Raw genomic sequence first — 25756 nt, 5'->3', positions numbered from 1 at the left:
GCTCTCGGAAGCTAAAAATTTGGATTTGTGTGTGTCCATTTCTTAACTACACAGTCTATGGCAGAGAAATGCTGAAAATTTACCTAATTTCATTCTTCTTTTTTGCAGCCAATAATTTGATTTTTTTCAAACATGTTACATTTCTGTCAGTCTGAAGGTCATTTCTCTTCAAATTCACATAGAAAATGTGATATTTTCTTGAAATAAGAAAAATAATTTTTTTCTCCAGACACCCTACCTTCACTTCTTTGCACTCACACGTATATTGCGAGGTTAGTATTGTAATCAGTAAATTTTGCTGGGTTTATTTATTTAATCTGTACTCTTACATTTGGCTTTCCATACTTTATTGTTTAGGCCTACGTTCAACTTGTTTATTTCCATTCCAACTCATCTCATCCTTCTTTCCATCCTCACAATCCACATACATTGTCATGATCTCATCTTTCATTCCATCTCCACAATACATCTCACATAGCAACACAGGTTCATTGCATTTCATTCTTTCATTCAGTTTCCCCCAGTCATGCTTCCTGGTGTTCCATTAGCTTCCACTCCACATGGTCTTATTGTTTAATTCTCATTAGGATTCAGTTTAACTCATGATCACCCTTCTCTATTCTCTGATTGGTTCTTATTTTTAAATAGGGTTAGTTCATTTTACAGTTCATACCATTTTCCTTGTATTTGATTGGTTGATTTCTATGATTATCCAATGTGGGTACATTGGCAGAACTTCCCAGAAGATTAGATTGGAAAGTAAAGTCAGTGCTGATCTGGACTTCATCGTGTTAAGTTCTAATTTATTCTGCGTTCACCCTATCTTCAGTTTGATAATTTTAGTTTAATTAAAGTAAGGAGAGCTTTGGAGATTGAATTTACAGGAGAGCATAGGAGACTGAAGTGCAAGAGTTTATGATTTTGAAGTGTACAAATGGGCATGTTACAGTATATATACTATTACTAACCTCGCACAACCAGCGTGTTTACGCAATGGATTTTAGAGTTGTCGTTAACATCGCTTCATAACGTAAATGATGTTAGCCGAAACCCATTCCGCTACTCACCAGGGCTTTTTCTGGTGAAAAGCGTTTCATTTTCAATTTTTAACATATTTTTTTACTTAAAAAGGACACAAAAAAGAGCAAAATCGCTTACCTCGGCCTGGAAAGTGGCTTCGCATGTTTCTTCCACGTAAATAAAAAGAAGGTCGTTGTTGGCGCTAATACAGTTCACAACCTTAATTCAGCTTGTCTGTATTTTTTAAATTAGATTCTTGATTCATTGTATGTGCAATTCCAATGATTGGTTGATAAAATAGAGACACCAATAAATGCAATAACTTAAAAACATCCTTTTTTTTTTGCTGACGATAATACTTTTTGGAAAATATTCAAAGCGATGACAAATTAAACAAACAATATAGAAAATTCTACGTACCTTGAACGAAGCCCCGCAAGTGCTACCGTTCGTTTGTCAATTAACGTTCCACCAAAGTCTTTACAGTAAACAGATTGGACACTTTGCCGACTTCGTGTAACGCTTTGCATCGATTTACGTGTAAGATAGTTTTGGTGTCTAGTCTTTCCCTTGTAGTGTCTTTGATATGAAGATAAATCGCGCGCCTTCTTTCGCTCATTAGACGAAAAATTTGAGAACTCGCAAGGTTGGGACGTATTTTGTCAACGAGAAGAAAAATCAACGCTTAAATGACGCTATTTGAGGGATATTCATCATATTAGGAGGAATTGACTTCACATCGTTTAGTAAGTTTCGTAGGAGGACTTCATTCTGTAAATCCTCTTATTAAATTTGCGGGAAATGTTTAGTATTGTTGAATGCGCCGTGCCTTTAATTTTCCTGTACACGGCGGCAGAGATGCACCCTTGGGTGACTTCTTTGGAGATTCCTGTATTTTAGTATTTGTTAAATAGTAATTTTTTTCTATAAATTGTTCTTCAAGACGGCATTTTGTAACATCGCTAATCGAAGGTACGTCATAACGAAGCGGTTCAAGGGTCAGACCTATTTCATTTGCTTTGTTGACAAACGGATCGAGGGATCTACACAAGATTGGTCTGGTAAGAAAACTCTCATTATTGCCATTCATAGTGAAATGATTTTTAGCCCTTCATACGCATTAGGCGTTTGAAGGTTCAAAGATCAATAAAATTCACACTTATAAATTGATTTTACCCTGTAAATATAGATTTCCTAGGGAAATCCATCCGGGTGTGGAGGTCTCACTTATGGCTGTATGGACAGAGTTTCAAGGCTCTATGACGAAGAATATATATCAAAATATTAAAAAATATCATGGAGTCCTCAAGGCTACATCGTCAGCGGCGTAACAGGGGTCGGTGGCCAGGGGGGGCAAGAGCCAAAAATTTCCCGGTCATATCATGGTATGAACAGGCGTAATGGTGTAATGAGGCGACTATCTTGAGGAGGACAGATATTGCGTATCGGGCAGAATTAACTTTTTAAAAAAAGTTGCGAGCGAGCGAAGCGAGCGAGCAAAAATTTTGACCTTTTTGATACAAAAATCAATTTTTGTGATAGATTTTGACATGATATCCAGATAATAATATATTTCACTCTTCTCTCTTTAGATTCCCTTTTTTGTGGTCTGTACGCCACTGTGAACAGGATTCTTTGCGGCAGTAGCGTGAAGAGTTTAAAAAAAAAACGAGGGGTACTGTATAGCACATGTGCTAAAAAGGTGCTTTATATAAGTCCCGAGCGAGCGAAGCGAGCGAGAAAAAAATCACCTTTTCATGAGAATCTAACTTTGAGCCATTTTTTTACATTATATTCAGTACATAAAATCATATTCTACACTTTTGCTTTGCTTATCTTTCCTCCTTTTTTATTTTTGTTCTTGTTTGTAGAACTTTTTGGGGACATGACTCAACCCTTCCATACGCAGTGCTGTGCTGTTGGGGTCCGGGGCGGAGCCCCCGGAACTTCTTGATATCAAAGCCATTTAAACCTCGCAGATTGCCGCTATTTTAATCAAATCGCGGGCATATACAGAATATAGCTTTTACACAACACATTTATTCAACCCAGTTACGTAATGAACCAAATATTTTGAGGGCGCAAAACATAGCAATGTGGGAAAAATTAGTAAAAAGTTGCCAACGTGCAAAGCGAGCTGGAAAAAAAAGGCCTATTGAAATCAAATTCTGATTATGTAATAGATTTTTCCATTATATTCAGCAAATAACACATTTCATTGTTTCCATTAATTTCATTATACGTTGTCTCCTATTATTTCTTTTATTTCCTCTTGGGTGTGGAACCATGCAAGACCCCCCTCCCCAGCGCCTATATGTCAGTGATTGAACGGGGGCGTTATAGAGCCATTTAAAGGTTATAAATGAAGAACCCCTACTGCGTGGGGTCTTGGGCAAAGCCCCGGTAGCTTATTTGCATAAACTTTAGCAAGCTTATAGCACAATGTTGTTTGCAGTCCATTTTTCTTTCCGCTCTTTAATTTCAATCATCGGCAGCCCGGTCGTGTTATTATTTTGTTTTTCTTGTCCCTTATCTTTGTTTTCCAATTAAGCTTTTGACTATTATACATTCTACTTTTGTTTCCCGCTATTATTTGCCATTTTGTCATCTATCAATTTATTTCCCATCGTGCTATTGCATTACATAGGCCTATTTCGGAATGATTTGTTCTTTCTCAAATGTTCTTCTTTCGACGGTACATTTTCCGCTTTCCTTCGATCCTTTTCCATTAAAAAAAAAAGTTATTTCTTCGTTTTCTTTTCACTTTTCCCTTTCCCTTTCCTTTTCCTCCTTTCCTTTCCCCTTTCCTTCCCCTTTCCCTTTCTTTTTCCCTCCTTTTTTTTCTTTTTCCCGTTTTTCTTTTATTTTCCCGGTGAAATCCGCCAGGGGGGGCAACTTGCCCCCCCTGCCCCCCCCGCCTGTTACGCCACTGTACATCGTTCATGTTTATGACTATTATGTCCCCACAGTAACCGCACAAAAAATATAGGAAAGTTCCTTCACCTGTCAAGTTTAGTTTAGTTTACTCCAACGATGTTGTAGGACTAAGCCTGTTCATCGATCAAAGTAGAATGTCTATTGCTGCTCTCCTTCAGACAAAATTAGATGCACTACTCACGTGTATGTTGGCAGGGAGGGGTGGCAGGGGTATCGTAGACAGCAAAAGATTCCTTGAAAAATCATAGGCAATCTTCTCCCAACGCTTATCCAGTCTATTCTTAAATGCAATCACTGAACAAGCAGTAACTAGTCTAACTACATCTTCTGGGAGACTGTTCCACACATCGATCACTCGGTTAGCAAAGAAAAACTTACGCACATCAAGACGTGAATATCTTTTCTCTAGCTTTAAGAAATGACCACATGCTTTACCACTATTTCTCAGTCAGAAAAGCTCAGAACTTGTATCATAGTAACCATGCACACATTTGTACACATCAATCATGTTAACTCTTTTTCGTCTGTGACTGAGTGATGGCAATTTTAGGAGGCGAGGACGTTCAGAGTATGAAAGTGCCAACACGTGGCTGTTCCGACACCAATCAAGCTGTGTGCTGTAGTAAAATTACCATCTATGTCCCGCAGGGGAAGTGAAAAAACTTTCCTCATTAACAAGGACAATCCCAATTTATCAAGACATGAATTGTCTCCACTACTGTTAACCATTGGCGGCGGCGGAAAAAAAAAAGGTTATCAACAAAAAATTCTAGGGGGGACGCAAGAAAAAAAAATTGACAAGCAAAAAAAAAAAAAAAAAAAAAAAAAAAGGGTCCCCCCCGCTTCCGCCGCCTATGCTGTTAACCAATCATGTAAGAGCCAACAAGATACCACTTCAGTGCAGAACAATAGCCTACCTCATCAGAGGTTTTCAAAAAAAGCCCTCAACTACAGACAGTTCGTATAATTGCCTTGAAAGGTGTCATTTTTTCAGAGTCAATTGCCCATTGTATGAAGGAACATCACTTAAAATGGTGGAAAAATATGCAGCCATTCTCATCAAAATCCCTGAATCTTGTGGAAAGTGATGGGGGGGTGCAGAAACGGGACACCATTTTTTGTTCAGTTTGAAATGGCTCGTCATTGTTTTTTTCCACCAAATTCATATATATCTCTCATTTTTAAATTCGATTTTCAGCACATGTAAGGAATGTTATCAACTGAATTAAAAAAAAATGAATGTTAAAGATTTAGGTGCGCATATATGGGCACCCTTCCTTCATACTTCTTAATTATGTCTCACTCGATCTCAATTTTACTTTTAGCCAAGGTCAATGAAGGAAATCATCAGTGTATTCCGGAGTAGCTGAAGTCTAAATATGGTCTTGTGGTGAGAGTTCACGTTGTTATCGTGGGAGGACGGTATTCATACCCATCATGCCGAGCGTCTCGTGTGAAGGGGTACAGGTGGACTTCCCTTTTGAGCCATATCCTTGTCAGAAAGACTACATGAACAAAGTTATACAATGTCTCCAGAAGGTAATGCAAAGAATTGGAATGCCAATTTCGGTAAATAAGCATGCACATGTAGATCTGTCTTTGTTATTCATTTGTAGGTGAATTTGGAGAAGTATTACACTTTAGATATTCTCACCTTTTACCCAAGAACCCATGCAATATACAGAGTTGCCAATTAGTAGGATTTTATCCTATTTAATGGGGAAAATGACACTACGATTTTTCCCCCTTAAAATAGGATTCTTGAAACTTGTAAGAATGATGATTTTTTTTTATTTTTTTTTTATTTTAAAGAAAATTAGAATTTTAGGCTTGATAATTGGATAAAACAAATTAAAGAATAATATTTTTTTTCTTCAAATTTAAGGTTAGAAGCTCTGATTAAATCCATGATCAGAAAACGTTATAATCTATAATGAATTAAACAATAATGATAAACATACCAAGGTCTCATGGTACACTATTTATCTTTCTTGGGGTTGTGATTGGTCCTTGATAAGACCACCAATTGGCAAGTGTTCTTGTTGAATTCAGGAGAATGATAATATTTGATACAGCAAGTGATTGACAATCCAAAAGTACATGTATCAGCTGCAGAGATAGGTTGTTAGCGTGCTAACAGAGGCCCTGCTACAACCGGTAATGTCATGGTGTTGCCTCATGTCACAATGTATTATTTACATCTTGGATCAACGTTGACATCACGATCCAAGAGATGTGTGAATGGGCCTACTCTTAGTGCTCTGTTAGCGCTAACAACATTTCTGTGCGGCTACCGCAGCTGATTAATATGCCACCATATTTCTTTAATTTCATCATGCCAGAGAATTAATGGAGTCCTCGAGAGTCCAACGGGAACCGGGAAGACCCTGTGCCTCCTCTGCTCCACCCTGGCCTGGAGACACACCTACATTGCCCAGCAGGAGCTCGGGAAGTGTCTCAAGGGCAACAGAGGAGGAGGAGGAGGAGGAGACGGTGCTTCAGGAGCCTACCAGGAGAAGCTGATGACGGACCTCAAGACTGGGGCTGGTTGGGGAGAGAGCAGTGAAGAAGGTAGGTAGGGCCGAGTCTGAGTAGAGGGCTCCAATTTTATTCTTGTTGAAGTAATCCTGGGCCCCGTCTTACAAAGATTTGTGATTGATCCAATCAAGCACAACTATGGAAAGCCAGGAACATCAACATCTGGGCTCTGTCTTACAAAGAGTTACGATTGATCCAATCAATCATAAATCTATGGAAATCCATCAGTGTCATAAATTTTTCTACAGGAAATTTGCACAATATCCTTTGTAAACAAAGAGAAGCACAGTGATTTCTTAAAGAAAACAATGCATAAATATACATCATGGCTTAAAAATATTTTGAACAAACATGCATAATACATGTTGACGTTGCTGGCCATCCATAGGTGCCATTGATCGGATCAATCGTAACTCTTTGTACGACAGGGCCCTGGCAGAAAATGCATGTTTATTCAAATGTTTTCCACATACAGGTAGGATGTACGTACAGTCACAACTATGGAAAGCCAGTGATATCAACATCTAGAATGCATACATTTATTCAGTGCGTATACAATGTGATTATACACTCCCTGTGCAAATTACTGTTTCTTTCTAATCTTTTTGGACCAAATCTTTTTAGTTTACTGGTTGGGAGTTCTACATGTATTTCATGTAAAGGTGAAAAGGTATAGTTCGGTGGTCAATCATTAAATCTTTTATAATGTAATTATATCATTATAGCTTTATTCATTGACCGGCCGAAGATCATCTATGCTTCAAGAACGCATTCTCAGCTTTCACAGGCATTGGACCAACTCAAAGATACAGTATACAGGTGAGTTGTATCCTAATGGTATTTTTTTTGGTCTTCTGGAAACAGTACAGGCCACAGACTGGTGTATTGTTGTACTGGTTAAGTGCAGTGTGCAAGTGAATGTACTTGATGTGTTAAAAGATTGCTTACATCGTTCAAGTAAAAACAACCACCATTATTTAATAATGGAGATGGGTCATTTGTATCTCTGGTTTAAAGATGTGAAGAGGTACAATTAAGTGTGCTTTGGGGGAGGGAGTTCCAAAGTCTTATTGAATCTGGGAAGAAGCTCCTTTGGTCGACAAGTGTTCTGGCAAAAATGAACAAAGATCTTCTGAGAATGAACTCTTTTGTTTAAGGGCGTATTTTGATTGTTTAAGAGCATAATTGCATGCTGAGTGACCCAAGGGATGTTCATGCCAATTCTTGAATTCACGAACTGTCACATCACGGGATATAATCTAGCAATGCATAAGGAATCGTGCTAAATATTTTCACAATTTCTAGAAATTCTTGCCTTTGAATAAAAAAAGTGCGAAATCTTTACAGAACGAATGTAAAGAAACATTATGCATTCATTTGAAATAGAGGACCAAAGTGATGAAATCACACTTTTTATTCTGCATTTCATATCTATGAGGAGCATGATGAAAAAGATCCACAGCCCAAATTTGATAGGGATCGGTTCTAGAGCAGCTGATGTATGACCTCATGAATACCAAATCAACCCTGTTGAAATGGATTTATTATTGGCATGGTTATAAATGTCCATCTCTTTAGGCCGAGAGTGTGTGTTCTAGGATCTCGGGAGCAGATGTGCATTCACCCTGAAGTACTCAAGGCTGAAAGCAACTCGGCAAAGGTAACAGATGATAACACCCTGATGATGTTTCGTAAATTTACACACAACATGAACATGATCAAGGGACAGTGATTTTCCGTTTTACTTTTAAAATAAAAGAGAAATTCTGTTTGGTTCTTATACTTTTCATGTAAAAATTCATGGAATTCACATTTGCAAAACGAAATTCAGGTTTTTGGTGTGTACATTTTCGGTGACAAATTGGAATTTCCATATTTAGATCAAGTTGAAACAGAATTTCAGATTTTCAGAAACGGAAAAGACCATTTTTTGAAACGGAAAATCACTGTCTCTAATGATCTTAGGTGTGTAGTGCTACAAAGGGATATCATTTAGCACAAGAAAGGGTCACCTATCGTGCGTAAAGTCATGGGGAACTTGTGAATAGCATTATAAAATGGCCTCCAGAAATTATCAGGCAGGCTGGGGGTGTTTCATAATGCTGCTTCAGACCTTCACGTTTATAATTTCGTGGAGCTCAATAAATCGCTCTCCTTATTTTTTTGAGGAGCTCAATTGGGCTCCTCAGAATCGCTCTCCTTGAGGAGCTCAAATCAATTCAATACAATACATGTATGATAAATTGTAGATTTTTCTTAACATCGTATATGCAATAGCTGTGTAACTATTAATTAATCTGTGGTGAAAGTCCTGTGAAACTAGGCCTGGGTCAATACGTTTACTAAATATTGCGCTCCTGCTCAAAAAAAAAAAGCTAAAATTTCACATTTTACATCTTGAAATCCATGAAATGGCCATCTATTTTCCATAATTCCTTGAAATTATTTTGATTTAGTTGAAAGCTATCAGAAAAATGAAGAATATTCACCTCTTTCCCGACTCTGATTTGAACTTACACTCGGTAAATATTGTAGTCCCACACGTAGACTTCCATCGTGTTGCCATGAAAATGTACATATATGGGACTACAATATGTACAACTTAGCATCTAATAACATGGTCCAGTCACACTGGATCATAAAGCTGTAAGTAAAGTTATGCACAGATTGCATTACAAGCAGATTGATATAATCAGGGGTGTGAGAGTTCGGATTTTTATCTGATTTCAGATTTTTTTGTTTTGATTTTCAGCTTAATTTCAGCTTATTTTTGGCCTTCCTCTGTACAAAAAGTATGGGAGCTCTTTCTAATTTCAGACTTTTTCAACACTCTTCAGCTCTTTTCAGATCTTTTTATTTGTGACCACTCACACCCCTGTATAATGGTATAATTACAGGGCATAGAAGCCAAAAAAATGCACTTTGCAAAGTTAAATAGATCCCTTAGGTAATGGGCGTGTTTCTAAGCTTTTAACTACACTTTACTTGTTATCAAGAATTTTTCAAAGTACTAGCCTACTAGTATCCCAACAACAAGCCTGGTCGAACGAAAAGAGAAAAAAAAAGACGGAAAAAAAGTATTGTGAAATCGTGTTTGAACGAATAAATATTTATTGTATATTGTTTTATTATGTGTTATCTTGTAAATCTCCAGGGGCTCATCTTTCAAAGAATTGCAATTCATTCGATCAAATTCAAATTAAGATTGATCAATCAAATCTCGGCTGACCTTTAGAATCCAATGTCATGAATTGGTTACAGATGTGACATACGTGTATGATGCCTATACAATTTGTTTTTGTTTGATGGAAGTGAAATAAATAAATTTGAATTTAAATTTGTTCTAAAACTACAGTTAGTATTATGGCGCTAGGTAGGTTTTCTCATAATCGATTATAAGCCTGAGTCGAATCGATTTTAAAATCGGTGTTCGATCGATGTCATCGAGCGCTGGTGCAGATTTTGCAAAATCGGTGCATCAAAAAAAAAAAAAAAATACGTCGGCCGGCCGATTCGTTTGGTTCACACAATCAATCATCAAAATGAACAGAAAAGTCCAACTTGACTACTAGTACCACTTACTTGATTTGTATTCCCCCAAAATGAAACCGATTGTGTAATTATGATGCCTATTCACCATTAATTTGAAGTTTATTTCGATCATAGTTCGAGTCTTACTCGTCTGCTCATGCCGAGATAATTTATGAATGATGAATTCATGAATGGAAATCATCGATCGTGCAGCGCATGCGCTGTACTGTGCTTTAATCAAAACAGAAAATGGCCGGAAAATTGACACAATCAACGTAAAATAAACATTGCTATCATGAACAATATTAATATCATGACCATAGAACATTATTTAATCGTAATATTTGACAATAATTTGCATATGATAATCATTGATATGAATTTAGAGCTTGATGTGAAACGTTTGTATTTCGTTTCAATTTTCAATGACGGACATCACATGACGATCGACTTGAGCGAGTGCACTTGTCTAAAAAAAAAAATTATCACGTCAGGATTGATTCTCGAACATTGTCAACATGCAGAAACTTTTTCAAGATCGTAATATCTCCATATAATAACATTTTACATGACAAAACAGAGTAAATTGCGTGATATTTTTTTTCCATCAATTTGAAGCTAATTTGTGCCCAACTTCGGGCTCTGATTTTCATGAATGGAAAATATGTCCTACGTCAACGAACGCGCATGCGCATTGTGCTTCTTTTTCTCGGAGCTAGCTAGCTCCGGAGACGTCCAGGCCAGAGATGGAATAAAAATAAAAAATAATGCCAGTATAATACTATAAATACTTCCATATGAACATGACATGCTTTGCTGACATTGTCAATATCATTAATATGGCCATAAAATCTTATTAAATCGTAATTATTTAACATCCAATAATAATTTATATGAATTTAGTGCTCGATCCGAGACATATTTATTTCGATCGCATGCTCTTGTCTTGTGTCTAAAATTAAAAAAATATGGATTATCATATCAGGATTAATTCTCGAACATCGTCATTACTTATATTCCACAATCTTTCCTCACAATCGTTATATCAGCATTGAATACCAATTCAAATGACCATCCAGAGAAAATTATGTATTTATTCCCGTCAATGTGGAGCTCATTTTGGATCTAACTACACAATCTCAGGCAAGTTACAGTGGCCCCGCTGGTAGCACTTTTTTGCTGGCGCTGGCCGGGACTGCGGGCGGGGCTGGTGTGTGTGAGTCTGGACCGCGAATGCTAGTTGACCGAAAATCGTTCGGATCGACTCTGCGTGATTTATGTCTTTGATATTGTTTTATTTTAAACTTATATTTTCATCTGCAAATATCATTGTTGATGATATTTTGGGATTAATTCTGCATTGGTCCCCGGCTTTTTTGTGTTTTGGTGATCATGGAAAATACAAACGAACTTTGCTCTGTCATCTGCTTGTGCAACGCTCACCCAGCCAGCGCATACCGTCAGTGCATGCAATGCGTGCATAGCGCATCGACGCGACGGCCGGAGCAAAAAAAAAAATTGACTTGATTTTCCCCGCCGCGCCTTCAAAATTCGATTCATTGATGTTCGATCGAATTAAAGCTGTCGAACACCGGTTTTCAAAATAATCGATATGACTCGGGCTTAATCGATTATGACATTGGATTCCGAAGTTACTCCCCAATCTCTAAAGTACACTATTGTGGTCAATCGCAATTGTGTTGGATTTTTTATCACTTCCAATTCTTGGTTACATGTAGATAGGGCCAAATTATGCATAAAAGTTGGATGTTCAGTATGTTTTTTTTCAATAGGTGCATATGTGCCGTGCAAAGGTGAATGCCAAGATGTGTCACTTCCACAACAATTTAGATAGTGAGTTGATAACCATTTTATTTTAATTTATTTTTTCAAGACATTAGTGTGTGTCTTGAATTAATGTCTAAAGTATTTCAAATGCAAAGGATTTAAAAAATTATTTAAAGGGGAAGTTCACCCTGATTGTAACTTGGTATTAATTATAGCAGAAAATTAGAGAAAAATATTGAAGGCTTGATGAAAATTCATTGAAGAATAAGAATAGAGTTATGAATTTTCATGTTTTTAAATTTGTGACATATGCAGGCAGCTTCTCCATCTACCATGCTATGAATTCAAATATTTTAATGGAATATGATGAATACAGATATTTTCCTCATAGAAGGGGGTTTGAAACGTGTCTGCTTTATCCACCAAATAAATACAATTCAATTTTTGGAGAAAAAGGCATTTTGGAGAATTTATATCACACGACATATGGTCCTCACAAAATCAAAACATTGAAATTCATAACTGTTTTTCTTTGACCAATATTTATCTGTAATTCTTCTTTTATTTAAACCAAATCAATATCAGAGTGAACTACACCTTCAAGATATAAAAATATCAGATCCATTACATGTACGCCTGTATGTTTTGACCTAGCTCATGTAAACCAATGCACTACAGATGAAAGAACAACAATTTGAGACAGAAACCCAAGTTTATTTGAAAATTGTCAACATGGATAAGCACAAGTCAGCACATACATGTATTTTTTTTTTGTTGCTCAAAAGGTGAAATGCACCCCGACAAAAAATATTTTGATAAAAGTATAGAAAAGCTCAAGAAATTGTTATACTGTTATTTGTTATTATAGGTAATAATTGTTCATCCAATTTTATTAACTATCTAGCCTCTATTAAGTTCAAGTTCAAGTTTTATTTCATTTCTCAACTCAATACAAGATAAGGAATAATTACACAGATATAAAATGATAACCATACAAATGTATACTATTATTTCTTGGAAAAGAGACTTTATTCAAAAAAATTAAAATCAAGAGAATACCATGCTTATTTTGCTTATCATTTTGTGAAACTCTGCTCAGATTCATTTCATGATTGCCACCCCAACTGGAATTCATGTTTGATTTTGTTTTCATTACAGATAAGAAAGGAGAGAAAGCATTTACTGAAGGTATTCTGGACATTGAGGATCTAGTCAAACTTGGAAATCAACACAAGTAAGAATTCTATTTCTCCCCTGGCATGTTAGTTGACATTTATGAGTGTAGGTTAAAGATAAATTCCAGTTGTGGGGACGATCTCAAAATGACTTTTTACAGAATTTAATATAATGATCACCAAAGTGTCTGTTTGTATGAATAAAAAATATGTGCGAAAGGATTCTGGAAGAAATTGTGTAATTGCTGAGAAATAAGCAAAATAAGCGCGGATTCTGTCACTTCCGTCGTGTCTTTATTCCAGCAATAATAATACACTGTCCCACGTGTGCCTATCTGTGTTGGCGATCTTCAGTGTGATCGTTTTTTAGCTTAGATATTATGATTTCACAAAGTTCAGTTTATGTAAATGTACCAGATCTAGATCCACGATGATATAGTTATACTTAACCTTGGTTTTACAGACTTTCTCACGAAATCGGTATTTTATTGCAACTACTGTCATTTAGTTTTAATTGCCATTTGGGTTCCATGACTTTTCTCCTTTGACATTTGTTTCTACCAAAAAGTCACATAATGCCAAACATAACCCAAACTTCAAACCTAACCCTAACCTTGATCATAATTCTCACAAAACACCTTTCATAACCCTAATCATCACCTAAACTTGTAGGAGAAATTAGCAGAGCAGGTATTGTCACTAGAGCAAATGTCTTGTTAGTTGTTACCATTCATTTGACTACATAATTTATACAAAGCCATGGTAGAATTATCATTAGCATGAAAGGCAATAAGGATAGGACTTTAGATATAGAATGTGTATCACTATTCAAATAAAAAATGGTCTTAATTGATGATCAAACATATTAATACAAAATCGCACATGAAAAAACAGCCGGAGCTGGAAAATTCATGGTTACAGATTTGTGTTGGCACAATAAATTACATTCAACACAGCAAGATTTAATTCAAAATTTGTGTCCATGACCGAGTAAATGAAATTTCATTGGAAAGAGGATATGTGTGACTTAAGTGTGTTACTACTTGCTGTGATGTACCGCTGCACGATCTTCACGAATTCGAAATTAAATCGAGTTGCATTTATTTTTATACACACTATATATTATTATGTTTCTCCACATGTTCAGCCCTACACTGTAGACTTCCATTACATCCCTTCTTAAAGCCGAAGTTTTTCTGATGATTTTGCTATTTTCTAAGGCCCATATACTGAACTCGGGTTTTAATTAAACCCTGGTTTAAAGTTGTGGTTTAACTATGGAAAGGCAATTGGGGCACAAATCCCTAACAGTACACATTCAATTTATTAACTCATATGGCACCCAATTGTTCATAATTGTCTGGGAATGATAACTTAAGTATTTTTCTTTATTATGAAAGCAAAATGTAACAAAATAGTAAATATAAATATACAATATAAACAGAATTTTTGAATTTTTGGCTCCGCATAATTTTAGCACAGAGTTAGACCGTGATCCAGGTTAAACCTGACTTCAGAATACAGGCCTTAGAGTGTAGGTTGTAGCCCCCCCCTCCACCAGCCAATCAATGAAGTGCACATTTTGCAAGCTCCTCAATATGCATAAACTCATTGGCCCGTATTCTGATAGCTGGTTTAACTTAAACCCAGGTTTAAAGTTGTGGTTTAAGTATGAACAGCAAATTGTTAATAAATCACTAACAGTAGAGATATCATACTTCAGCTCATTTGGCTCTCAAATCATTCATAGCTGTCTGGGAAGTATAAATAGATGATTGTCTTCACCATCGATGAATCAGGAAAGAGCATAGTAAACATAAGAAACATACAACTTAATAAACAAAATGATACTTTTGGCTTCCCATACTTAAACCACAACTTTAAACCCTGAGTTTAAGTTAAACCTGCTATCAGAATACGGGCCATTGTGATGTCACAAAAGTAATAGCTTGTTATCATTGTTGCATATATGTTTATATGTATGTTCTGTATTTCTATCAGAGTCTGTCCGTACTACATGGCTCGAGAACTCAAGACCTCCGCTGATATCATATTCATGCCTTATAACTACCTCTTAGACCCCAAGGTAAGGGAAACGTGTTACAAACATTTTTATTTTTTTGACGTATTTATGACCAGCCACCCCAAAACCAACAACAAGTCGCCCCAAAAATGTTGCGATTTCAAAACACATTTACATAGATTATTTCTTATTCAAAAAAGGTTAATCAGAACAGTTTGTAATGCACATTTCAATAGTCACACAAACAAGTTATTTCTTGATTGTAAAATATTGAAAATTTGTGACTTGGCTCTTATGTATACTTATATATTTATGTACAATTACCATTCAAATCTCTTGCCAAATATTTTTAATAATCTCTTCAACACAAATGCCTCTTTCCATTCATACTTTACGCGTCATTCAGCAGATCTTCACCAATATCTTCCAAAAACTAAAATTACCCAAAATTCTCTACGTTGTAGAGGAATTAAGCTGTGGAATGATTTAAATAATGATATTAAACAAAGTAAGACCCTAAATAAGTTTTAAAAACTCTTGAAAGTTGAATTTTTTGCTCAGTATAAAAACTCCTGCCAATAGCACACTGTAGGTCACTATGATTTACAATTATTACTTCTAGTTTGCTTGTTTGTTTGTTCATTTCCCCTATGTTAGCCCATTGTTTCATTTTTTTTATTTTTTTATTTTTTATTTTTTTTATTAAATTGTATTTCAATGTTATTTGTTGTTCACTCTTTATGTATGTATTATATTAATTTGTATTTGATTGTACCATGGTGGTGCCCCACTCACAAGTTTTTTTTCAATGAAAACTTCTAGGGGCTCCCAATCCCATGTTTTTTACATAATTTGTATATACCTGTATTTTCTATGATTGATTGATTGATTGAAATAAATTTTGAATTGAATTGAATTGAATTGATTTTTATTTAGTTCAAAGGCACATACTAAGCTTTAAAATGATATACATGTATTCATTTCCTGACATATTTATGTGTGGTAAAATAGCAGGGTTGTTCAACTATTCTGCATTTGGAGAGCAGATTCTTAAAGGACAAGTCCACAACAAAAAGTTGATTTGAATAAAAAGGGAAAATCCAACAAGCATAACACTGAACATTTCATCAAAATCAGATGTAAAATAAGAAAGTTATGATTTTTAAAAGTTCTGCTTAATAGCACATAATGTTTGTATGCACATCATAGTCGGTATGCAAATGAGTAAACTTACGTTACCCACTCACTCACAGTTCATTTGTTTATGATAGCAATGTTATTATAACGTGATATAAGTGTTTATAATAGTATTATCTTTCAAGGTCTTTAGGGTCAATACCAGGGAGGCAATTGATATGTCAAAATCACATTTCTTGGTGAATCTCCCAATTATCCCAGAATCTGGTTCAAATAAGATGTGAATATTTGCATTTAAGTATGATCGTTGTGACGTTTTTGTTTTATATTACATTCAGTACATGTACTGAGATTTCATGAACTGATTTTCATTCTTCTGTTCTGTTTCATCAGTCACGTCGTATTCATGGAATTGAGCTAGCAGGCAATATAGTGATCTTTGATGAGGCTCACAATGTGGTAAGTAATAGCAGCAGGTCAACCTTATTAATATTAATGCCAGTTGTGGTAAACTCCCAAAATGAGTTTGAACAGAATTTGATAATATGACCACCCAAAATGGTTGTATGTATGAACTAATATACATGTATGTGCCACATGATTCATGTCGAAAAAAAGAAAGAAAATCCATAATTTATTGTTCGAAATAGACATGAAATGAAATACTCCAAAAATTTGCTTTGCCCGGCAGCCGCTGTGCAGCGCCAGATCGACGAGGCTTTATCCCTTTAATCGTTGAACGCCAAGCAGGGTAGCAGCAACTCCCATCTTTTAACGTCTATTGGTCTGACGCGGCCGGGGTTTGAACCCCTGACCTCCCGGTTGTGAGACGGACGCTCTACCAACTGAGCCAACACACCGGTCATCTGTAACTGCTGAAAAAAATTAGCAAAGAAGTTAAAATTGAAATGTTCAAGGCTTACTGGGGAAAATCAAATAATGTATACTTATTTCTGGCTTGCACCTAGTGAATTGGATCGCATATTCAAATCTGAAAATTTCAGAACTAGCGGATCGGATCTGCTCATCTACAGCTTGAAGGGCAATGACTATACCACCAAGCAATCACTGGTCCATGGCTCATTAAAGACAAAATAAGAATGAATATCTAGGTTCCTCTGAGGTTTATTCTGACTTGCATTTAATAGGTTGCAAAGTGGAACTTACCAAGCAAATCTAAAGCTGTCTTTTAGAAAACTAAAAAGACGGCAGAGTTACATGTATATCAATCAATCTCAACTGTATGGAAATCCATCTATACCATAAATTTTTCTACAAGAAATTTGCATAATCTCCTTAGTAAACAAAGAGAATCACAGTGAATTTTCAAGAAAATTATGTATAGACATCATGTCTAGAAAATATTTTGAACAAATTTGCATTTGAGATTTTGACATTACTCGCCATCCGTAGTTGTGATTGATCAGATCAATCGCAACTCTTTGTAAGACGGGGCCCTGTTCTGATTTAAGCTGTATTCAAACTGTACAATGTACCATTATAATGTACCATTTAGGAGAGGATGTGTGAGGAGAGTGCATCCTTTGACCTGACCTCGTTTGACCTCGCTTCCTGTGTTGAGGAGACCGATCACCTCCTGAAGAAGACAGTGGAGGTCACCATGCTGAATGAACGTTACCATGGAGAAGGGGTCGGAGGAGGTGAGTATAAAACAAAAAGCAACAATGATAATATCCAGCAAACTGTAGCACTCAATACAATGTTTCTAAGCGCTAGACAAGCGCAGATCCAGCCGGATTAGTCGCAACGGTTTTGAGCGACCAGTAAACAAAAAGCACTAACGATAATATCCAGCAAACTGTAGCACTCAATACAATATTTCTAAGTGCTAGACAAGCGCAGATCCAGCCGGATTAGTCACAGCGGTTTCGAGCGGCCAATAAACAAAAAGCACTAACGATAATATCCAGCAAACTGTAGCACTCAATACAATGTTTCTAAGTGCTAGACAAGCGCAGATCCAGCCGGATTAGTCACAGCGGTTTTGAGCGGCCAGTAAACAAAAAGCAATAATATCCAGCAAACTAGCACTCAATACAATGTTTCTAAGAGCTAGACAAGCGTAGATCCAGCCGGATTAGTCGCAACGGTTTTTGAGCGGCCAGTAAACAAAAAGCAATAATATCCAGCAAACTAGCACTCAATACAATGTTCATAAGTGCTAGACAAACGCAGATCCAGCTGGATTAGTCACATCGGTTTTGAGCGGCCAGTAAACAAAAAGCAATAATGATAATATCCAGCAAACTGTAGGACTCGATACAATGTTTCTAAGGGCTAGACAAGCTCAGATCCAGCCGGATTAGTCACAGCGGTTTTGAGCGGCCAGTAAACAAAAAGCAATAATATCCAGCAAACTAGCACTCAATACAATGTTTCTAAGAGCTAGACAAGCGTAGATCCAGCCGGATTAGTCACAGCGGTTTTGAGCGGCCAGTAAACAAAAAGCAATAATGATAATATCCAGCAAACTGTAGGACTCCATACAATGCTTTTAAGCGCTAGACAAGCGCAGATCCAGCTGGATTAGTTGCAACGGTTTTGAGCGACCAGTAAACAAAAAGCACTAACGATAATATCCAGCAAACTGTAGGACTCGATACAATGCTTTTAAGCGCTAGACAAGCGCAGATCCAGCCAGATTAGTCACAACGGTTTTTGAGCGGCCAGTAAACAAAAAGCAACAATGATAATATCCAGGAAACTGTAGCACTCAATACAATGTTTCTAAGTGCTAGACAAGCGCAGATCCAGCCGGATTAGTCGCAACGGTCTTGAGCGGCCAGCTATTGAGGGGCCAACTTGAATAAAATATTCAAGGAATATTTTATGAAACCCCTGTAACCTGTCTTCCTGTGAAAAAACAACAACCCCAAAACACTTGATCTGTTGATAGACTTGATATAAAGGGACAATTTAATTAAAGTATGTGGACAAGTAATTAGGGAGTTGTACAACCGTGACATATTACAAATTGGTAACATTGCTAATGGGAGGATTCCCATATCATTAGTAATGTCAACATTCAACATTCAAATGCCCATAGCTTTTGTATTATTTGTTCAATTTTTCTCAAATTTTCATTTATGTGTTTGTTTGATTTTTATGTTTCACACAAGCTAACTTGTTGCCTGGGTCTCATTATCATTTAATGGTTTTTCTAATGCGCTTATAGATATTATTCAGTGCCACACACTTTTGAGGTTTCATTCAAGAAAGCTTTTGACAATCGCTGGTCACATTCATTCTGATAATTGAAAAGGATCCATTACAATGTGCTGAAATGATAATGTAACTTTGAAATATAGAAAGGGTTTGCTAACAGTATCTCTTGTATGGAACTTTGATATGTTATGACTCTTTTTTGGGGGTACATTTTTATCGCCTTTTTTTCTTTCTTCAGATGATGATTTTGATGCTGCTGGACTTGCTACTCTCAAAAGTAAGCTTTTCTTTCATTGCCTTTGAGAGATGATGTCTATATACTTTTTAATATGTTATGATGCGACAAACGACATGCAATGTACTCTTCTGTAACCTAAGAATTGGGAATTCTAGAAATTCCATTATTTATCATCTAAAATGCATCAGTGCATTCCCCCAAGGAAAATAGTTCAGTTCATTGCTGCATTTCTTGATACGCTTGAACACACAAGGTGTAGCTCTTGAAATGATGAAATCAGCTGCTTTCCATCAATGAGATTAACTCGAATCCAGTCTTTGCAAGACTTGAATTTGAGTGAGCTGTGTCACATAAAAGATCCAATCAGTAGGACACTCAGTTGTAGGTTAATTTCTATGGCCAACTGTGTTCCAAGAAATTATGTTCAAAGGTAAATATTGATTGTATCTATGTGTGAGTCAGGGTCTTTGGCCTTGTAATGGAAAATATACAGTCAAATGCGTAATTAATTTGCGATTGATTGATCAATTGTAACTATTGCCTACCCGTAATTTCCACTGCAAGATGCAAATAAGCACTTGATGAATAATTTGTGACTGATGTACGATTAATATTTGATTTGAGGAAATAAATTTACCTTGCAATCAATTTGAAGTTTGTTGTAATGTACCTCCTATGTTTTGTGTAAATTAGTCTAATGTGTATCATCTTTGTTAATATTCCAGAGCTCTTCTTAGATCTTGAAGAACACATCAGTTCCTTCAACATTTCTGCAAACAGTGATGGTATCACCAAACCTGGGAGGTAGGTCAACTTCATGATGATGATAAAGATGATGATGATTATGATGACGATGATGGTGATGATGGTGATGATGATGATGATGGTTGTGGTAATTGTGGTGAGTAGGATGAATGTGATGATGATGATGATGTTGACATTGATGGTAGTGGTGGTGGTGGTGGTGACGGGGATGATGATGATTATGATGATGATGATGGTGATGATGATGATGTTGATGGTGGTGGTAATGGCAGTAGTAGTGGTGGCGGTGATGGTGGTGATGATGATGAGGCTGACGATTATTATTATCATATTAAATGTTGGAAGGATTTTATTTCATATCTTTTAAATGCAGCTTTATATTTGAGTTCTTCAGTCAAGTCAACATCAATGCTGAGACCAAAAATGAATTGATGCAGCTCCTTGAGAAAATGATATCACATCTCACAAACAGTAAGAAAAATTACCAAGTACTATATAGTGTACCCATGAATTAATATACCACACTGGATATACTTGACTTAGTTATTGATCACTTCTGTATGTCTCGTACTAGAATTTGCCATAATGATCACATGAAAATGTAAGCAAAAGGAGGCATGGTATCGTGATTGTTAAAGCAGGGCTTGGGATATCTGATGACACAGATTTGCAACCTTTTCGCTGATGCAGAATTATTACAAGACTAGTGAAGGACTAAATACATTGTCCTGTATACTGAAGTTGGGTTTGATAAAAATTGATTTAAATTGTGGATAGCCAATAGTGACATAAATCACTAACAGTATAGGTTCAATGTATCAGCTCATTTGACTCTCAAATCAATCTTAACTGTCTGGGAAGGATAAATAGCATAATTGTCTTTACCATTAAAGAATTAGGAAAGAGTACTCTTAACATAAGAAGCTTACAATGTAAAAAAAAATTACATCTTTGGCTTTCCATAATTTTGGCACAGCCATGGTATATGTTAAAGCTCAACATTGAATACAGGCCATTACCTTTACACCTCAGTTATGACCATTGTAAGGTTTTCTTTTGTATTCCCAGGCTCAACAGTATTCCACAACAAAGCTGCCGGCCTGCAAAAGTTTTATGACATTATAACAGTGAGTTAAAAGACAGTTATATATTCATAGATCTTATACCCCTTTCATAAACCCAATAAAACTCAATTATGCGGCTAATAGCAGCATAATTTGGTCGTAAAATCAGAGGAGGACAAGAGTTATCCGCATTATTCTGATGCTGCTATTATCCGCATAATAGCGGCATCGGGACAAGATTTTGAGTTTATGAACGTATTTCCAAATAATGCGGATAATTGCCATGGTGCGGTCACAAGGTCACCCTTTTCCAACACAACCGCATCGGAGGGGGCGTGTCCAGTTGTCATGACGATTATCCGCCTTTTTCAGGACGGGCGCTCGTAAAAATAATGCGGATAATTTTCGGAGTTTGTGAACGCAATTTTTATTGAATTATCCGCATTACTCTGAGGCGGCTAATTGGAGGATATGTTTTATTGGGTTTATGAAAGGGGTATAAATTTCCATTGCTTGATTTATGACCCTGATGTTGTCAGTTCTCTATAGTTTTTGTGCATATTTGTCTCATTGCACACACCCCATTGTCAGAGATGAGAAGTTCAACGACCGGCTATGCGTGAGAGTTTAGGCAGAGAACTGTGACTGGGCATGAGATAACCAGGCATTGTTTATAATGTTTATCAGGATAGGCTGTGATGCAGGCAGGGGAAAAAGATTTGGCGGAAGAGCAAGAGTCCAGGGGGGCATTTCATCAACATTTTTGTCCGACAAGTTGTCAGATCTGACAACTTTTCGTGTTTTTGATTGGCTGAGAAGCACTGTTACTGTGGTAACTGTCGGATAAAACAGATCTTGTCGGATAAAACATCCAACAAGTCCTTTCATGAAACGCTCCCCAATGAGGGATGTATGCGTTGTAATCATACAATTAAGTCAACTCTACCAACATCAAATCCATATGTAGCAGACCAGATCAATTTGGTCAACCAAAATTGGTGCTTTTAGATTATGATTTTGATGATGATAATGCTCTCATGTCTGTTAGTGTGACAGTCGTGGGGCCTGCAGACCTGCCAACCAGTACGTTTTTGCCGTATTTAGTACGTTTTTGCAACCAAAATACGGCAGTACATTTTTTCTTTAAAAAATATGTTTTTTGTAAAAAAAAAAAAATCATCTCTATATGTCTCTATTTCATAAAACGTACACAAATATGGTCATTAGATCAATGTTATTTCAGGTAACTTGTTTTTTTTTTCAATCATTTTGTAAAAACCAGAGTGAGATATACACAAGTTTCAATGGGTTTTTTTTTTCATCTGCAAGAGCAGTGCGCATTTTAGCTTGCATGCAGCTTGAGCGCCATGATGGGCAAGTGCGCCAAGCATTTTATTATGAAGTACACTTTTTTGGGGAAAACTACAAAATATTTATCTCACATGGTAAAAATACTGATTTTTTTGTCAAAATACTGATTTTTGGGGATAAGAATACTGAAAATGCAAAATACAACTTGGCAGCTCTGGGCCTGTTTCATAATACTTGTTACAAAAACAAAATTGCAACAGTTGAAAGTTTCTGAAATCCTATCTGATTAGCTGATGGTAAATTTGTTATCGAAATTGTGCATTTAATACAAGGGCAAGTCTTTGTGAAATGGGACCTAAGTACCTGTTTCACAAAGGACTTTGTACAGTTATCGTACCTTTGCCATTAGGTTAAATACAATGGTAACTGACAGGGCTCAGCAGCCAATCACAATCAAGGTTTCCATGGTAGTTTACCATCATGGCAAAGTTACCATGACTAGTTCTTCATGAAAGGGAACCTGGTGCTAATAAATCACTTAAGCATTTCAACTATTAAATTTAATCCCTGGCTGGCACCCAACACCCAGGTCAAAAGAGGCATAAATTGGTCAATGACTTTCCATCGTGGTCCCTCCCCCAATCCTTATGAGATGCAGCAAGTAAAAAAGGAATCACTTTAAAATTACTTTGAGCTGGGAAGCATTTCATGGAATGGTTTGTCAATGATTTTCACAGACTATCGTTATAACTACTACAATCCTCGAATCTGATTGACTGAGAGCAAATAAGTTTGTGAAATTTTTTTTTTTCAGATGAAAATAAAACATGTTTTCAGATGAAAATAAAATATTCAGATTTATTGGAAAAAACAATTGTGCACTTAATTGTATTTTCATTATAGTAAGAAAAAACTGTATATGATTGTAAAATAAACAATACAATTCCTCTTTTCAGTATAATTAGATCCTCAATAATCAATTATTGCCAAAATGAGAAATACATTGCCCAACTAAATTTCAAACAACGCAGATTTGACGGAAGATGGTTTCGATTGAAAAATCTCTTTATTGTTTGACTGCCTCATGTAAAATTATTTTGTTACACTTGTCAGTTCATTGTTTATATCAGTGATTGTATTATTCATTGTACTCTGCATCTAATGACTTTTGATTGCCAATAAAATCTCTGTGGAGGGGAAAAAGAAAGATACATGTAGTTAGAAAGTTAGTTTGTGAACATCCATCCTTCATTGCCAAACTCTTTGATGGAAACCCTCCCCCGTTGTTGTCTTACAGATTGTATTCAATCGCGATGGCCCTGAAGGCGATAGGAGAAGTCAGATCTCTGCATCTCAGATGACTAGATATTACAAGGTCCATATTAGGACCACGGAGGCAACCCAGAAAAAGACTGGAAAGCTGGACATTTGGGCAACCTCCAGTAAACCAAAGAAAAAGGGTAATTTTTTTTCACAATAATAATAATGAAAATAATAACAGTGTATTTACTCAGGGTAGCCACTTCAGTTCCAAGACGCTGTTTTCCCAGCAGGCCCTGCTATTATTACCACGGGTTTAGCTCGGCTACCTAGGCGCTCAAGCATTCGAGGAATTTCTTCCTACCGGGTACCCATTCACCTCACCTGCGTTGATTGCAGCACAATGTTGGTAAATTTCTTGCTGAAGGAAAACATGCCACGGCTAGGAATCGAACCCACATCCCTCAGATTGAAAGAAATAATAACCACTAGAACATGATGCCCCCATTTCACTTTTTAATTTCACGTTTATTTAGTTTTCATAATTAGCAAAGAGAGGTATTTCTTGGTAGGTGAACGAAATCTGTTTGTGTTTTAGTTTAGAGTATGATTTGGGTGGTGTTGATTATGTCATCATCATGTAGAAGTTAGGACATCATCATCATGTAGAAGTTAGGACAGCATCCCAAAATACTCCCCATAATTAATATCAAGGAAAGACAGTAAACAAAACCAAAAAAAATGAGGTGAATCATTTGCATTAGAAATATGTACACAGAGAGAGGGAAAGAGCCTCAAACAAACGGATTATAAATAGGATGTAAAGCCGAGAATTAACCTTTTTTTTTTCATCTCATGATCTGTCTTTGAAGCAATCTAGGCCAACACAAATTCTGAAAAGGGAGGGGGGGTCTATAATATGATTTTAAAAAACAACATACCACATAGGCATTTCTGTTCAAGGTTAGGGGATGAAGTTAAGGTCGAAATGGAATAATTTGGTGCACAACGTTGTGCATTGTAAACATTTTCATTGGTAGAAGGTTTTCAAATTTCTGGTGGGAATTGCTCTTCCCATGCTTCGATGACCATATGTGCAATTATGCTATTTTTTTCGTTTATTCTTATTTCAGGTTTTGTATTGAGCTACTGGTGTTTCAGTCCAGGGTTCAGCATGCAGGAGTTGTATTCACAAGGCGTCCGTTCCATCATCCTAACTTCAGGGACTTTAGCTCCTCTCAACTCCTTTAAATCCGAGCTTAAAATGTAAGTACGACAATGATACCATCCTATCCTGCATGAAGCTACTATGTGGACCCTCTTTTTACTTGCTATGTTTAGACACTGTCTCTATTGGCCTGTAGCCAGCAGTGCAAGTTTAACATATAGCCATAGCTGCCAAGTAGTACTGAGTTTTAGTATCAAGTACTGAAAGATAAGAAGAATACTGGGGAGCGTTTCATCAACATTTCTGTCCGACAAGTTGTCAGATCCGACAACTTTCCTTGATTGTGATTGGCTGACAAGCACTGTTACTATGGTAACTGTCGGATAAAACAGGACATGTCGGATAAAACGTCTGACAAGTGCTTTCATGAAATGCTCCCCTGATGGTTTCATGCAAATACTGATTTCTAAAGTGTTAGTTTTATGTATTATTATATGATATTTCTTTGAAAATACAGATCTCCTCACCCAAATACTGATTTTCAGCTTTTAAAATACTGAAATGAACTTGTTCAGGTTGGCAGCTCCTGTTTAGCCAATGAAGACTGATAGTGCA

At 36.4% G+C, this 25756-nt stretch overlaps 1 protein-coding gene across 6 annotated transcripts in view; it reads left to right on the top strand.

Annotated features, from left to right (window-relative positions):
- The first annotated feature begins 582 nt into the window (after positions 1-582).
- The window catches only part of LOC129281034 (regulator of telomere elongation helicase 1-like), a 55165-nt gene continuing 29991 nt past the window's right edge, over positions 583-25756 (top strand). The window contains exons 1-18 of one of the 6 annotated variants that reach the window (XM_064112480.1): positions 768-790; positions 1583-1766; positions 1964-2081; positions 5283-5496; positions 6300-6528; positions 7221-7314; positions 8074-8155; positions 11820-11880; positions 12973-13048; positions 14991-15075; positions 16543-16608; positions 17666-17810; positions 19574-19612; positions 20299-20377; positions 20712-20809; positions 21407-21465; positions 24011-24173; positions 25107-25239. In XM_064112480.1, coding sequence (XP_063968550.1) covers positions 5395-5496; positions 6300-6528; positions 7221-7314; positions 8074-8155; positions 11820-11880; positions 12973-13048; positions 14991-15075; positions 16543-16608; positions 17666-17810; positions 19574-19612; positions 20299-20377; positions 20712-20809; positions 21407-21465; positions 24011-24173; positions 25107-25239 — 1511 coding nt within the window. In that variant the 5' untranslated portion in view covers positions 768-790; positions 1583-1766; positions 1964-2081; positions 5283-5394. Of the gene's footprint in view, positions 650-739; positions 791-1582; positions 1767-1963; positions 2082-5282; positions 5497-6299; positions 6529-7220; positions 7315-8073; positions 8156-11819; positions 11881-12972; positions 13049-14990; positions 15076-16542; positions 16609-17665; positions 17811-19573; positions 19613-20298; positions 20378-20711; positions 20810-21406; positions 21466-24010; positions 24174-25106; positions 25240-25756 lie in introns of those variants that run through there. The other 5 variants (XM_064112479.1, XR_010296326.1, XR_010296327.1 and 2 more) reach the window with 5 other exon arrangements.

The sequence above is a fragment of the Lytechinus pictus genome, chromosome 17 (genome assembly GCF_037042905.1).
Source record: "Lytechinus pictus isolate F3 Inbred chromosome 17, Lp3.0, whole genome shotgun sequence".
NCBI lineage: Eukaryota > Metazoa > Echinodermata > Echinoidea > Temnopleuroida > Toxopneustidae > Lytechinus > Lytechinus pictus.
Note: the sequence above shows the minus strand (reverse complement) of the source record. Positions and strands in the feature narration are given on the sequence as shown.